The sequence below is a fragment of the Furipterus horrens genome, unplaced genomic scaffold (genome assembly GCF_987537825.1).
Source record: "Furipterus horrens unplaced genomic scaffold, mFurHor1.1.pri manual_scaffold_1, whole genome shotgun sequence".
Taxonomy (NCBI): Eukaryota; Metazoa; Chordata; class Mammalia; order Chiroptera; family Furipteridae; genus Furipterus; species Furipterus horrens.
This window is the reverse complement of record NW_028327171.1, coordinates 182,936,980-182,952,927: the sequence shown is the minus strand read 5'-3', so window position 1 is coordinate 182,952,927 and position 15,948 is coordinate 182,936,980. Positions and strand designations below refer to the sequence as shown.

The 15,948-nt window shown below is 39.8% G+C and overlaps 1 protein-coding gene across 1 annotated transcript; it reads left to right on the top strand.

The window, feature by feature from the left end:
- The first annotated feature begins 677 nt into the window (after positions 1-677).
- Positions 678-15,659, top strand: CAVIN2 (caveolae associated protein 2). The gene is made up of 2 exons (XM_090268265.1): positions 678-1,481; positions 13,278-15,659. Exons 1-2 carry the CDS (start codon positions 999-1,001, stop codon positions 14,046-14,048), a joined length of 1,254 nt encoding a protein of 417 aa, XP_090124391.1. The 5' UTR covers positions 678-998; the 3' UTR covers positions 14,049-15,659.
- The last annotated feature ends 289 nt before the right edge of the window (positions 15,660-15,948 follow it).

The window sequence follows — 15,948 nt, the reverse complement described above, 5'->3', positions numbered from 1 at the left end:
ACGTGTCAATAAATGCCTTGCAGAGATGGGCATTTGAGAAAATCTCTCAGCAGGGATTAAAAATTAGTTAAAACAAATGAACATGATACGTTTTTTAAATGACCAGACTTTACTGGCGGGGGGGGGGGGGGTAGGAGTTCCTCTTTCAATTTTGCTTCTCAAAAGAAGTTCTATACTTTTTTTTAAGTGGTCATTTAAAATGTTTTCATCTATTACATGGTAACACTCCATAACAATATTACATGTTCTAACATCCCTGAAGTTTAGTTTCTTTTGGCTTATCTTGCATCCCCAAGAAGAACTGGGCTGTTTTCTTTGTCCTTATCAGGCTTACTTCCATTCCTTCAGAAATTAAAAACTAATAGTACAAGCTTGGCTTCGAGTACCCTTTAAACTTGGCCCCTCGCAGTAGGACACCAGGTTCTGCTGCCCATCAGTCAGTGCTAGGACAAATACAAACAATACTTTCCACTAGAATAACTTGTATTCAGGAAGGGGGTAGGCGGGGGGCGGGAGATGTTCTGTCGCATCTGTAGCATAGCAGCCAGAAAAGTTTACAAGCTTTAGCCAATTGGAGGCTGTGGAACTGGTCCAAGTCAGCCTGTTTTTCTCCGCCCCTAGATGAAGTCATGATTGAAATATGGCATTGAACTTATTTTAAAAAGGGAAGAGGAGTAGGAAAGAAAAGCTAAACCTGCAGGAAAGTGCCCTGTGCCCTGTGCCGAGAAGAACGCGGTTAGGAAGTGTGTGCATACTCCTGAACCCTGAGTGGTTCTCAGTTCCGTAACCTTCGCCTCCCACTGGGTGGAGTAGGGCTTTTAAAAGCAGCTGGAATGCAGTTCCCCAGATCAGTGTGTAAGCCAGTTGTTGCCTGTCTGAACCCCTGCCAGCCCTGGAGAGCGGTGCTCTGAGCTCAAACTAGCCTGTCTGGCTCTGCACCCCTCAACATTGTCCTTCTCACCGGAGCAAGGAGAGCACCCGGTCCCACCTGTCCAGCCATGGAGGAGGACGCTGCCCAAGCTGAAAAGTTCCAGCACCCGGATTCTGACCTGCGGCAGGCGAAGCCGCCTAGCCCCAGCCCGGTGCCCTCCTCCACGCCCAGCCCCAGCGTGAACCTGGGGAGCGCGGAGGAGGCCATCCGCGACAACTCGCAGGTGAATGCGGTCACGGTGCTCACGCTCCTGGACAAGCTGGTGAAGATGATGGATGCCGTGCAGGAGAACCAGCACAAAATGGAGCAGCGACAGATCAGCCTGGAGGGATCTGTGAAGGGCATCCAGAACGATCTCACCAAGCTATCCAAGTACCAGGCCTCCACCAGTAACACGGTGAGCAAGTTGCTGGACAAGTCCCGCAAGGTCAGCGCTCACACACGGGCCGTCAAAGAGCGCTTGGAGAGGCAGTGCGCACAGGTGAAGCGGCTGGAGAACAACCACGCCCTACTCCTCAGACGCAACCATTTCAAAGTACTCATCTTCCAGGTCAGTGCCCCTCACTCCTCCTCCCACCCAACCGGAACTCCTCAATATTCATGGTCTCAGCTGGCCCGGCAATCACAACCATATGTACATCTATCTGTCCTGCCTGTCAGGGATCAGACACACAGACATTGTCCCTGTCTGCTTTCAGCAGGCGAATGTGAAATCTGCACATATGCGTGGGAATTTCCTAGGTCACTGTAGCCTAAACTCAAGGCCCATGCCCTAGAGATTAGTAGGCTGGGGTCATTTGTCAGGGAGCACCTGGATGTACTCCATCCAGGTTGGAAGGTGAGCAGGTGCATGACACCCTAGTCAGATTCATTTGTCTCTGTGGACTACGAACTTGGGGCTCTGATTGCAGCTGTTAGCTGGACAGGGCAAATTAATTCAGTGGCTGTTTATTAACTCTTTGTATAAATGAGGGAATCATGTGAGGTTTTTGTTGGTTTGTTTTCTTGTCTTGAAATCAAGAAGTTAAACTCATAGCCATTTAAAGTATCCCTTTGTCCAAAGATCAGCAATGTTTTGGGGACGAACCGAGTATTGAAGACTGATTCCATTAGAGTTGAACTAGCCTCCTCCTTTTAAGACTCTTTCAGCCAAAGAAATCTTGCTGAGGTCTTTTCTAGCAAATGATGCATTAAAAATACAGAACATAACTCTTTACAAACACACTAGATAGCACTTCTCATTGCTCAGAGAGACCACAACTGCAAAGTAAAGTAAAAGCAGTGTTATCAGTTATAGTTACAAAGGCTGGTCTTGAATAGTTTCTGCTTCAAATGGTTGCCTTGGAATAAAAAGGCCACTTAATTTTTTAATGCATCAATGATGCAATTAATGTACCAAGAGGGTATCTGGGGACAGGGAGATTGCATGGGGCTGTCGTTCCGCCAAGCGGTGAGCATTTGTGAATCCAAGGGCAACCCTGCCTAATGCTGGGAGCCCTTCCGCCCAGTGGAACCCCGCCAGCACAGAGCCCAGGAAGCAATTGCCATCCGTCCCTGCCCCAGGGCTGTCTTGTTGTGACCATGTGAATAGGAGAGGATTTCAGAGCCATGGAGGGGAGAGGCTATAACCAACTGTTTGATTGTGAAAGGCACACAAGAAGAGCCTTCATCTCCCAAGAGAGATTTGGAAATTGGAATTTAAACCAAGGGAGCCTTATTTCTCTAAATGAGGCTGCTGTGCCAAGTTAGAACCTAAGCCTCCTTCCCCCCATAAAAGGAAAGACTCATCTGGCTGCTTTTTTATCCTCCCCAAATTGCACTTGACTGTTGTAAAGCTTCAGGCAGCTGAGGTCCTCCTATACCTTGCAGGCTTTTTGCAGCCAGGAAGTTCTTTAGCTTTTAATGCAAATGGAATAGCTTTTCATGCATCAGATAAACTGAAGAGATATGGTAACTGTGCTTTTCTTAAGCCATGTAAGATCCTTACTTTATTAGCCTAAAAGATAGAAATCTTAGCTCTCAAGGCATTTCTAAATTAAATACTGATCTCCAAACAAAACTAAACATGTACAAACATGTTTAAATCTGTCATCAAAGGAAATTTCCCTTCTTCCGGTATGAATCAAAGAGATCATCTCTCGTCCTAGTCCTAGTCCTCTAAGGAGGAAAAAAACAAGAATTTATCTAGTAGAGGAAAATAACAATTTGTCTGGATCAGTTTTTCTTTTGATTTGCCAGAGATGTTCTGTAGAAGTTTGGGGGATGGATGGAGAAGATATGTGACTAAAAATTCAAGAGAATTATAAATCTGGCATTTGAAAAAAGAATTGTTGGAGCACTTAAAGACACACACTGCTGCTGAAGTCCTGTACTTTCACATTGGGTTGACAGGCATGAAATTGCAGCCAGAAATGGAAGAAATCCTCCTTATAGTGAGTTAAAGGTGAAACAAGGGTGCCCAAGACCAAGGTAGAAAGGAAGCTAAGAGAATCCAAGGCAATATGTTTAGAGTACATTCTGGGTCTCATAGCAGGCAGCCCCCAAGAACACTTACTTTTAAAAAGAGCAGTTTAGGAGGCAAAGAACTGGACCTTTATCCCTTCTTTTAGTATATTTTATTGATTACGTTATTACAGCTGTCCCACTTTTTCCCCCTTTGCCCCTCTCTACCCAGTACCCCCCTTCCCTCCAGCAATCCCCCCTCAGTTCATGTCTATGGGGTGTGCATATAAGTTCTTTGGCTTCTCCATTTCCTATACTATTCTTAACATCCTCCTGTCTATTTTGTACCAACCAATTATGATTCTTAATCCCTGCACCTTTTCCCCCATTATCCCTCCCCCACAGCTGATAACACTCCAAATGATCTCCATACCTATTATTCTGTTCCTGTTCTACTTATTTCCTTAGTTTGTTTTTGTTTTTAAATTTAGTTGTTGCTAACTGTGAATTTGTTGCCTTTTTAATATTCATAATTTTGATCTTCATCTTTTTCTTAAATAAGTCTCTTTAACATTTCCTGTAATAATGGCTTGGTGATGATGAACTCCTTTAACTTTACCTTGTCTGGGAAGCACTTTATCTGCCCTTCAATTCTAAATGATAGCTTTGCTGGATAGAGTAATCTACATTGTAGGTCCTTCCTTTTCATCACTTTGAATACTTCTTGCCATTCCATTCTTGCCTGCAAAGTTTCTTTTGAGAAATCAGCTTAAAATCTTATGGGAACTCCTTTGTAGGTAACTCTCTGCTTTTCTCTTGCTGATTTTAAGATTCTCTCTTTACCTTTGACATTTTAATTATGATGTGTTTAGGTGTGGCCCTCTTTGGGTCCAACTTGTTTGGGACTCTCTATGCTTCCTGGACTTGCATGTTTATTTAGTTTGCCAAATTAGGGAAATTTTCTTTCATTATTTTTTCAAATAAGTTTTCAATTTCTTGCTCCTCCTCTTCTCCTTCTGGCACCACTATGATTTGGATATTGGCACATTTGGAGATGTACCAGAGTCTTCTTATGCTACCCTCATTTCTTTGAATTCTTGTTTCTTCTTTATGTTCTGGCTAAATTTTATATCCTTATGTTTCAAATCATTGGTTTGAATCCTGACTTCCTTCCCTTCACTGTTTGCTCTCTATAGATTTTTCTTTATATCACTAGGTGTAACCTTCATTTCTTCCTTTTTATTGTTGCCATACTCAATGAGTTCTTTGAGCATCCTGACCACCAGTGTTTTGAACTCTACATCTGATGGGTTAGCTATCTCCATTTTGTTTAGTTCTTTTTTTTTTTTCTGTAGTTTTGATCTGTTCTTCCATTTGGGCCATACTTCTTTGTCTCCTCAATTAGACAGCTCCCTGTATCTCTTTCTGTGTATTAGGTAGAGCTGTCTTGACTCTCTGTAAAAGGCACCCATCTGGATGAATATGGCTTCTTTAATCCTTGGTTGTTGGACTTCCATACAGTTCAATTTTCTGACATTTCTGGGTGTTATCTGTTTTGCCATTTAATTGTAATTCCTTTTTGTGTTTGCGTGAGGAAGTGAAGAGTGTCTTCCTATGCCTCCATCTTGACTAAAAGTCAGAACTGGACCTATCTTAAGCTCTGTAAGATCCATTATTAGCCTAAAGCAGTGGTTCTCAACCTTCCTCATGCCACAACCCTTTAATACAGTTCCTCATGTTGTGGTGACCCCCCAACCATAAAATTATTTTCATTGCTACTTCATAACTGTAATTTTGCTACTGTTATGAATCATAATGTAAATATCTGATATGCAGGATGTATTTTCATTATTACAAATTGAACATAATTAAAGCATAGTGATTAATCACAAAGACAATATGTAATTATATATGTGTTTTCCGATGGTCTTAGGCGACCCCTGTAAAAGGGTTGTTTGACCCCCAAAGGGGTCAGGACCCACAGGTTGAGAACCATTGGCCTAAAGGATATTAGAAATCTCAACTCTCGTGGCATTACATGATGATTATTTTGAAGAAACAAATGCAAGGGCAGTTTCTCAATGGGAAGGTTGCTCTTTCTCTTGAGCCTTCTTAAAGCAAGGGTTTCTAGGGTAGTAATTATGCCAGTGAATAAAATAATAACTTGTGTTAGAGAGCTGTTCAATATAGGGGTTGAGAAGATACATTTTGTTATCTGACACTGGTTCAAATCTTAGTTTCACCACTTGCCAACTGTGTGCACATTTTATAGCTTCTCCAAACTTCTGGTTCCTTGTCTGTACACTGAGAATATTAAAAAAGAGCAAAAATCTTTAAGCTCTTAATAAGCCCTGCATACTCTACTAAGCAGCCCTGGCTGGTTTGGCTCAGTGGATTGAGCGTCGGCTTGCGAGCTAAGTGTCGCTGGTTCGATCTTCCAGTCAGGGTACATCAGAGAAGGAAAACTCTGACTCCAAAAAACCTCCGCTGCCTTGCGGCATACCTCTTCAGGGGAAAGGCTAAGGGAGTAAACCCCGACAGAAAATCCGGAGCCGGAGTCCCTAAGGCGGTTTGACGTTGTAGTCAACACCAGCAACTCCTGCGGCGCACCTGAAGCCAAGCTGTATTGACTCCGTCTTTCCCTTGGACCCTTCAGCTGCGAAGAGAGGGGGGGTCTGCTGCATGGGCAACAGCAGACCCTCCATATCACTCTGCCCAGGCTCTGTAGCTTCAGCTTCACTGGAGAGGACACTCCAGCGTCATCACAAGATGTCGATTCAACACGGGAGGAGACAGATACCGTGTCACTCCCAAGTTGGACTGCACAGCCATTCTCGGCGGTGCAGATAGACTCTTAAGAAGCTACACCATCGTCTCTCGAGACGGACGGCTGCCGACGACTCTACTAAGCATTTTTCTGTGCATTATCTCATTTTCCCCCAATTTACAGATGAGATGTAAAGGATGTCTAGGTGTTTACATCTTGTCTAACATTATTTAGTAAGCAAGTGATGAAGCTGTGGTTTCAACTCACATTTAATTGATTCCAAAGTGTGTGTTTTTAAACATTAATGCTTCCTCTCTCATACCTCTCTCCTAGGATGAGGAATAAATGAAATAGCATATTTAGTGATTGGCATGGTGTAAGAACTCAAGAAATAGAAAGAAGCTCTTCTTGATTGGATTTGAAATGCATTTGCGTGAAGAAGAGGCTACACTTTTGCTTGGTTAGATATATGCCTCTTGAGTAAAAACTGACCCCACCCTACCCAGGATCTTAAAACAGCTATGCTTATGACTTTTCATTTGAGTCTTATTAAAATTTACACACACACACACACACACTCCCTACCATACATTGTATGACAACTACCATGTTGAAATCAGTATTATGTCACCACCGCTCCATGAAAGCAAAGGAAACTACCCAAAGAGCCCTCAGTAGCACACAGTATTTACAGTGTAACAGAGGGTTGTTGTTTCCTACACCTTCAGAGAATGAGGAGGGTAGATAATGTACCAGGTACCACTGTACCTCTTTAAGTTATTTTTGTCACTTTCAGTACACTTTAACATTATTCTACTCTTTCCCATACTAAATCTGTTGGTTTTCTAGTCTAAGACAAAAAAAAAAAAAAAAAAAAAAATTAATGTGCAAATGAAAGCTGAAAGTGAGGAAAGAAAATATGTAACCTGACTTGAGTGTATTTAGTATTGTAGTGTTTAGAAGATTATGTTTCTAGTTTGTTAGGTCCTGTTATGTCCCCCAGAATCTACAGGTGCTAAATGATTAGTCAGTTGGTTGGTTAAATATAGATACTTACCCATTTGCATTTTCTAAAGTTCCAAACTTTGTTCTTAATATCCTGTCCAAATCATGTCATTTATTTATTTAAATCTGCTGAATTTACATTGTTGTAGCTGTTAAGCCTCTCATGCCTTAGCAATTACTTCAAATTATAACCAATAGTATCTAAAACTAGAGAAAATTTATTTCCCTTTAAGCAAGAAACTTAATTGTCAAATCCTTGTTAAACTTAGCAGCTTTTCTTTCTACATTTTTTATAATAGCTTAAGATCAGTGTTCAAATTCAAAATACTGTGACAGGAACGCAGTTAAGTGAAATAAGATTCAGAGGGGTTGCTGATCAAAGAGCAAATGCTAAAGAGTAATAAGGCTAATTCTTTGCCTGTAAGTGTGACTGTCTTTTTACTAAAAATAGAATTTGTATGGGAAGTCAGTGAATTTGTAGTTAAGAGGAAATTTTCTCTGCTGATTGAAGAAACTAGAATTTCACAGGTAACTGACTCTGCCTGAGGGTGCGATGCCCACTTATATCCTCTTAAGGTTCTAGTGATGATTATTTGAAAAAGCAGTTTGAGGATGATTTCAAATCCAGAAAAGAAAATGAGAGTACTTGTGGACAGCTTACACTTTCATCCACATAAAATTGTGAAATCGGGTGAAAAGAGTAGAGGTTGGATATTGGCTGTGGATACATTGGTGGAAAATCAAGCCTTTAAATGTGTTCAAATATTCATCTTTTGGGTTCCTTCTATTAGATCAGAATTTTAGAAAGGTGCTAAAAGGGTAACATCTTCAGCCTATTTTTTTAAATTGATTTTTTAAAACTGTACTTTATCCAAAACCACTGCTCTGAAAACTGCTAAATTAACTCAGACTTAGAAGAAATGAAGACATAGATTATAAAAAAACACCTTTATATGACAATTCATGATATTTGTATCATATTGATTAATGTTCCCATAATGAGATATTGGTTTCAACATGCTGTTTATTCAGTGCCCTTTAGTTTATGAGATAAACAAAATACTAGTTCTTATTGTTTTTATTTACACTTATTGAATGTCAGCATTCCCTCGGGCACTTTAAGTGAATAACTGATTATTGTTCATGTTTCTTCAAAAGAATCATTACTTTCTCCCATATATTAAAAACTAAACTCTCAGATGCAGCCTTTCTAAGTAAATGTTACCCCTTCTCTTGTTTTGTAACCTATATTTGTTTGACTTGAATGAAAAATGTTCAGAAATGCAACTCAGGACTTACAGTTTTGACTCTTGTATGAAACAAAACATGTTTGGCATTAGTATATTATGGGATCACTTCTGTAATTTGTTAACTATTTTTTCATGGTATTTAGGTTAATGCCACAGAATCAAATATGTTAGAGCTGGAAAGCACGTTAATAATCATTTAGTTTAACCTCATTTTATATCAAAGTAGAGGAGGCCCTGAGAAGCAAAGTGACTAGCGAGGTTTCATTTTATTAACAAGAGAAATTATAGAGTTGAGTTGTGAACTGAGTAAAAACAAACACTATAATCCCACTAGGGCAAAGTTTATGTTACTGGCTTTTCTACATCAGCTTTTAAATAATTCAGTGTGATTTTGTTTTGCTTTGTTTTGTTTGTTTGTTTGTTTGTTTGGTGTGTAACAAAGAACACCTAACCAGCGTGATCTTAAAGAAGAGTTGAACCCTTGATAACACTGAAAAACAATGAAACTTTTAAATCCTCAAGAATGTGAAAGACTGCTCAGGGATTATAACTAATGCATTTTATTCTTATGACTTGCTGATTCCACCGACAGCTGCCTTAAGGGTGCAGTTCCAATCAATGGCTTTATCCACTCGGCAATCTATACCTCAGAAACACAAATTGGGGAAAGCCATCAATGTGTAAAAGAGACCCATAAATCAGAATGTCAGGTGGGCATAGTTCCATTTTAATAACTACTATTTAGAGATTATTGGATAAAACATTTCATGAACACAAATTTATGGTCCTCATACCCCTCCAAGAGGCCACCACATCCCTGTGGGAATATGACAGCCTTTGTTATTTTCTTCTAACAACAGGGATGATAAGTTGGTGGCAGGAGAGCAAACTGCCGGCTTGTCTGTCTTTATTCAAGCCTCAAATGAATTATCATAAGCTCCCTTTCTGAATGCTAGTCATAGTCTCCTTTTCTTTTGAAGAGCACGTATCTGTATATATGTGTAAACACTGATTTCTAGGAGCTCCAACCCAAAAAATACCCAGCATGTTGGCAAGTTTCTCTGTGTGTATATCCATGTATACAACTGGAATTATTAGTTCAGTAGCATTAATATAAACAGCAAACAAACTACAGTGCAGGGAAAATGCCACTTCTCAAGAGTTCTTTCTATTCCTTTTCTCTAGCAAGCATGTCATTCATATATGTTTGAAGTGTTCTGTTTAATTCTCCCTTCCTTTGAAAAATTCCTAGGGGTCCTTGCGAAAGGTCAGAGCCAAGAGCAGCTGCATCGGTGGTGCCTGGGTATCTTTTTGAAAATAAATCTGTAGGGAAAATAATCAGCTACTGCTGGGGGCTTCTGCTGGGTAAAACTACCCAAGAAAGCAATGCAACCCACAAGGGATTCTTAAAGCCATGTTAAGGAGTCACAACCCCTAGCATAAATAAACAGTGATGGAATTGAAGATGTATATTTTATCTTCCCCCTTGAAAAAGCCAAAAATCTTGGAGTCTTGAGAGAAAGATCAAAACCATCATGACAGGAGTGTAATCTCACCTGTAGGTAGGTGAAATATCAAGTGTGTCCTTGAGATGTGTGTGCCCTGGGCAAAATGTGTATTCAGGTGAGACTAGGCACCTGCAGGATTGTGTAATTACAGAGGACCAAGTTGAAGTTCAAGTTTAATTTCCAACATCATAACAGTCACTTCATAGTTGAATACCTGCATACATTTTCCAAAAGAGATTTTGAAGAGTGTCAGTATTTTTCGTCTTCTAAACAAACATTATGGAAAGATAAGGCCTCCACATGCTTGGACATTCACGAATTCCTGTGCTAAAAGGAAAGGGCTCACCTTCAGAGTGGATGCCATAGAAGTCACAAAATAAACACTATCCAGGACACAGAACACAAAATACTGCTTGAGTAATTAAAATGACAGAAAATGCATAGCAGTTAGCCAAGAAGACATATCTCACTTGTTTCCAGTTGCATAAAGATACCTCCAAATCATTCTGGGTTATGTCTGTTCCTGCTGGGTTTATTTTCACAGTTGGCATCAAGAGCACTTGCATAAATTTCCCTGGCATTGTACAAAAGAGTTCAGTTGGGTTTCCCACTATCCCTTACCTGCCCTCATATATGCAATGTGTATCTACCACAGATCACTTCTGAATCACACGGTCATGCACTTCCCTCAAACCTCCTCAAAGGACACATAATCAGAGAGATAAGAATCTAAGACTCAACAGTGACAGTGTTTTTTTAATAACAAAATTTACATTTAAGAAAATATGTAAAATTATTTGTTTAATTATTTTACAAGTAGAGTGACTATGTCTACATTTTGTTGAGCTTGAAGAAAAGAAAGTTATGAGGGGAATCCTTGATCCCAGAGAGATTATACTATGCAAATGTACATCTTCTCTTGTAACCAAGACTAATTTCTACAGTTTTCCACCTGAATTTCTTCCTTCTTCATTGAGGATTTTTCATAACATTTCACTGAGCTCTTGGTTTCCTCCTTTCATGTAAGCAACTTCTGTCAAACCATCCCAAACCTCTTGTCAAACCCAAGAAGTAATTTTGTTTCTGGATTAAGCATCAAAGCCCTAGCTATTTCTGCAGTCTGCCCTTCTTATAGTCACACTCATCTTCTGAGAATAAAATCCTTTCTTAAAAATGAAAACCATTGCACTTCTTACACCTTAGGTTCTCCTCATTTCCCAGATGACAGCAACAGTCAGCAAACTTCTTTCTAGACACAGATCTAGTGAGTTCCTCTCTTTTGCGGTCTTCAAGCCTAGCCAGTGGGGATCAGTTTCCACTCTAGCTACCCTCAGGACTGTCTTAGAAAGCAACCTTACCCAACATATTCTTTCCACAAACAGCTGTTGAACTACCAGGAACTAATCTAGTCACTGGGGCATAACAGTGAACAAGAGACAAAAATTCCACCGTCATGAGGAGTACATGCCCATGAAACAAAGGCGAGCTGAGGCTTGAAACATGGGAAAGTTGCTCTCTGTAAAAGTTCATGTCAATCAGTGACTTGTGGGAATCCTGTTGCCCCTTTAATTTTTAACTGTCTTTTGTACGGTGTTCCTGATCATTTTTGGTATTCAAAATGGGAGCGTGTGGAGACAACTTTGTAAAGTGGAATCTGTGATTTCTTTGGTCTACCAAAGATCCTATTTAACCAGGTGTTCTGCTCTTTACCTCTACCCAAGACTTTATCCTTTGTTTCTCACCAGTTCATGGAAGGTCTCTGGTATGAGTAGGTGTGTGTGTGTGTGTGTGTAAGGGGGAGATACAGGGCTGTATCTTTTCAGAAAGTATCATAATTACATCACTCAGTGGTAATAAGGAGAGGGGTTTTTAAGTTTCTCTATATCAAAACTCTGTTCATTTAGTCTTTGTAGCAAAAAGTTAAAAAAATATATGCAGGCTCACTCTCAGACCATGTTTTCCATTATAACCCCAATTTATCCATCAATCAAAATTGCAAAATGAGAAGGGAAGTTCTTACTATTAACAGGAACTTTGCATGAAGTTTAGATCCCAGATAGACTTTTAAGTTCATTAAATCTAGTTATTTTTCAAACTGAAAGTTTACTGGGCGGTCCACAATATAATCAGGTAACCTCACAGCTTTGGTTGAAGCCAGGAGAGTGGGGGCTCTGGAGCCTGGCCCACCTTGGCCTTCTTGCAGAACCTCTAGTGTCCCTGGAGAGCAGTTTGAAAGCTGCTAGGTCATATCCTCTTATTCATATCTGGAGGAAACTGAGACCCAGGGAGATTAAGTTATTTACTGAAAGTCACACAGCCATTGAGCAGTATAGCAAGGACTGGGACTCAGGCTTCCTGTCACATGTTCTTTCTCCTGTGCCATTTCTTTCAGTGATACAGTGAAAGCACCTTGCTGGCTGGCTCTCATTGTCCCATATTCAAAGAAAAATGGAAAAATCAAAGGGATTTCTGTGCAACATGATCCAAGTCTTATGACATTGGTATCTCCCTGCTAGGCAACACTGGAGATCTTTGCCTATATGCCTAGAAGCTAGAGAAAGAGGTGTGCTGGGAATAGTGCGTGAGGGGTGATTCCTGAGTTTCTCTCCTCACTCTCAGCTCTAGGCAGGGGCTGAATTAATCTTGCCTCAGGAAGCCCTGTTTAACATGAGAAGCTTGATAATAAGCTACACTTGGCATCATAATTCTCCTTTACTACTCTAAAAATGGCAATAGTATGCCACCGCCTCTTATTAATGCCCACAAAGGATATACTAAACCACAGACTTTGTGAGTGGGCCCCCAGTAAGGCTGGCCCTTGCTTCTCTTACTCTAAAATGATGTCTTCAGAAAATTAGTGTGCACTTTTGAACAGATACCACGGTTGACCATAACTTTACTTCTGACTTCTGGTTGGAGAGGAAACCTGATCAAGGCTGTACTTGGTATCTGACACTTGAGGACTTCCTGGTTTTCTCCCCTTCTCCCATCTTTTATCTTCCAACTCAACCTCCAGGCTCTTTTTCAGCTGGATATTGGCTGGAACAGAGGAGAGATGGTTTCACAGTAACTTACTTTAGCTGCTTTATCTAGGCAGCTTCCTGGTCCATCTGAGTCACAGCCCACTTCCCCCTCTGCCTGTCACTGATAGAGCCCTTGCCAGAAACCCTCATAATCTTCTCAATAAGGAGCCCTTGGCCTTATCTAGCCTAGGGGAAAAGCCATGACCAATTTAGATTTAACTCTTCTTGTTCTTGAAAACTAAAACCACAAGCATTTGCTTTCTATCAAGCCCAAAACACATGCAATAATTATAGCAGTTCAGGAGTTTGTGAAACATGTTTACATGAAATCTACCTTATCCATCTCTTCAGGAAGAAAATGAGATCCCTGCCAGTGTGTTCGTGAAAGAGCCTGTTTCCAGTCCATTGGAAGGGAAGGAGGAACTCGCTGATGAAAACAAGTCCCTGGAGGAAACCTTGCACACAGTGGACCTCTCGTCAGACGATGAATTGCCCCACGATGGGGAGGCCCTGGAAGACAGTGCAGAGGAAAATATGGAAGAAAGTAGAGCAGAGAAAATAAAAAGATCTAGCCTCCGGAAAGTGGATAGCCTCAAGAAAGCATTCTCTCGCCAGAACATCGAGAAAAAGATGAACAAACTTGGGACAAAGATTGTATCTGTGGAGAGGAGAGAGAAGATTAAGAAATCTCTCATTTCCAATCAACAGAAAATATCCTCAGGGTCCCCCTTCAAGGTCTCTCCCCTCACTTTTGGTCGAAAGAAAGTCCGAGAGGGGGACAGCGCTGCAGAAAATGAGACCAAGTCAGAAGACATGCCCAACGACCACGAGGATAGCTCATTCACAGAAGGTCTTTCCCAAGCATCCCTCACCAATGTCCTGGTGGAAGGGAAGGGGGCCGAGGGGGATGCTGGGAGGGCAGCCTCGAGAGGGAGTAACTCTGGCATGGACAGCAATGTGGACTTGACTATTGTGGAAGACGAAGAAGAGGAGTCAGTGGCCCTGGAACAGGCACGGCAGGTGCGCTTTGAGGCAGGCTACGCGCTGACCACCAACGAGGCAGAACGGTCAGAGGAGGAGCCAGTGCAGCCGCCTGTGCTACAGGTGGACCAGACAGCCTAAAAGGCAGCCTGCTGCGCCCAGCGTGTGCCTTCTGTTAGGTGGCGTACCAGGGCCTAGAGCAAACTCCTGCACATCTCCAGCACTACCCATCACCACCGTGTTATTGTCCAAGCAGTCATCATTTAGGACAAAGCAGCAGCACACACGTGACCAAGGTTTACTAGGAAGGCAACCTGTCAGGGGCTCCATTTCTAATTGTCTCTTAGATTCTATTTCTGTAGAATTTTTCCAAGACTGCCCAAAAGATGAAATGGAGCAGCTGAAAACTACTGATCAGTTTGGCTTAGTCAGAAAAACCAGAGGTTACTTAAGATACTAGTCATGAAATAGGATTTATTTTTTTGTCATTTCATAAGCTTGCTGAATAGTGCACCAGTAATATATTAAATTTCCACATAGCGCTGTGAGTCTAATTGTTATTTTCCATATGTGTGATATACAATGCACATGTGTATTTAAGCTAAAAGTGTAACTACTTTCTATTTTAAAAAGAAAACACATTTTTTAAAAGGTAGAAGAGAAGGTTCAGTTGACCATCCACTTAATAGAAACAATTGTTTTATTGAAAATGAAGTAAAAATTGAAAGATTATTATTTTTAGCTAAGGAAGTAAGATATGTTGAAAGTAAGGACTATTAGAAATAGAAAACTAAGAAAGAGATGTGGAAAAATAAGAGAAGTAGGAAGCAAAAAATGCCAAAGAAAAGACAAAAAGAGAAAAAAGTATATGCTTAAAAGTAGAATATTTACAATATTAGTTCAAGTATTTCATTGTATATAAAAATACTAAAGAAGTTCATATATCCTGGAATAATGTTATATTTTCACAATATTTTTACTTTCTAACATTTTCAAATAATTCAAAAAACATTTTACTGTGTGAAAGACACGTTTTTTTCTTAATAAATAAAAGATATTACAAATATTTATCTAAGGAAGTTCAAAAGGATGTTGTATCTTTAACATTGGAATAAACATAAATCTTTAAAATTAATCAATTCATATTTCCCTTTCTAGGAAGTTGGATCATACTATTCTTTAATATTTTTCAAATTTGAAATAACTTTTACACTCCAAATGTAATGTTGGTCTAAAAGATATTAAAATCAACAGGTTTGGGAAGGGAAGCCTTTTGTTTTTTCTTTCTTCTTTTTTTAATACCTAATGGTAATTTCACTTTAGGTCATATTTTATTTATATGTTAACTTCACATAATTTTAATATGTTTCTTAACTTCTTAAAACATGCTAGTATTTATGTATATGTACACATATATTTAGAGAGTGTAATTTTTACTACTGCATAACATTATACTAAAATATTGCTTTATCTATTTTTAATTCCAGAATGCATATATTTTGAGAAAATTATGAAACTATAGTTTAAAGATAAGTAGCAGGGGGCAAATTCCTACATTTACCATTCACTATAAATAACCTTACAAATATAGCTAATACAAGACAGTATTAGCAAACTGCTTTGTCTTATAGAAGAGGTAAGTTTAACAAATGTATTGATGGCACCTATAGCTATGTCCTTATTTTGCAATAATGTATTCCAAATATTAGACTGTTGAACTAACAATGACTCTGTTGAAAAAGTCTAAATAAACCAGAAATAAAAAGTATATAACAGTGTCAGTTTTTTGGCAGAACAATTTTAGGACAAGCAGAAAGAATTGGTTTGTAAACTGTCCTCCAAATGTGGCTGTTAGGTTGATTCCTTCAGTCTTGATTTCCCCTATTAACTCTGTTTTCTCTGTTCCCTGATCTCTTTTAGAAATCTAAGTCTCATTCTTCAAGTTTAACTTTCTTGACATCACGTTGCCAGTTCTGGAGGACATCTGAATTTATTGCAGCTGCTTGTTGAGTTTGATGTTTCCATCTGCATTTTCGTTGTT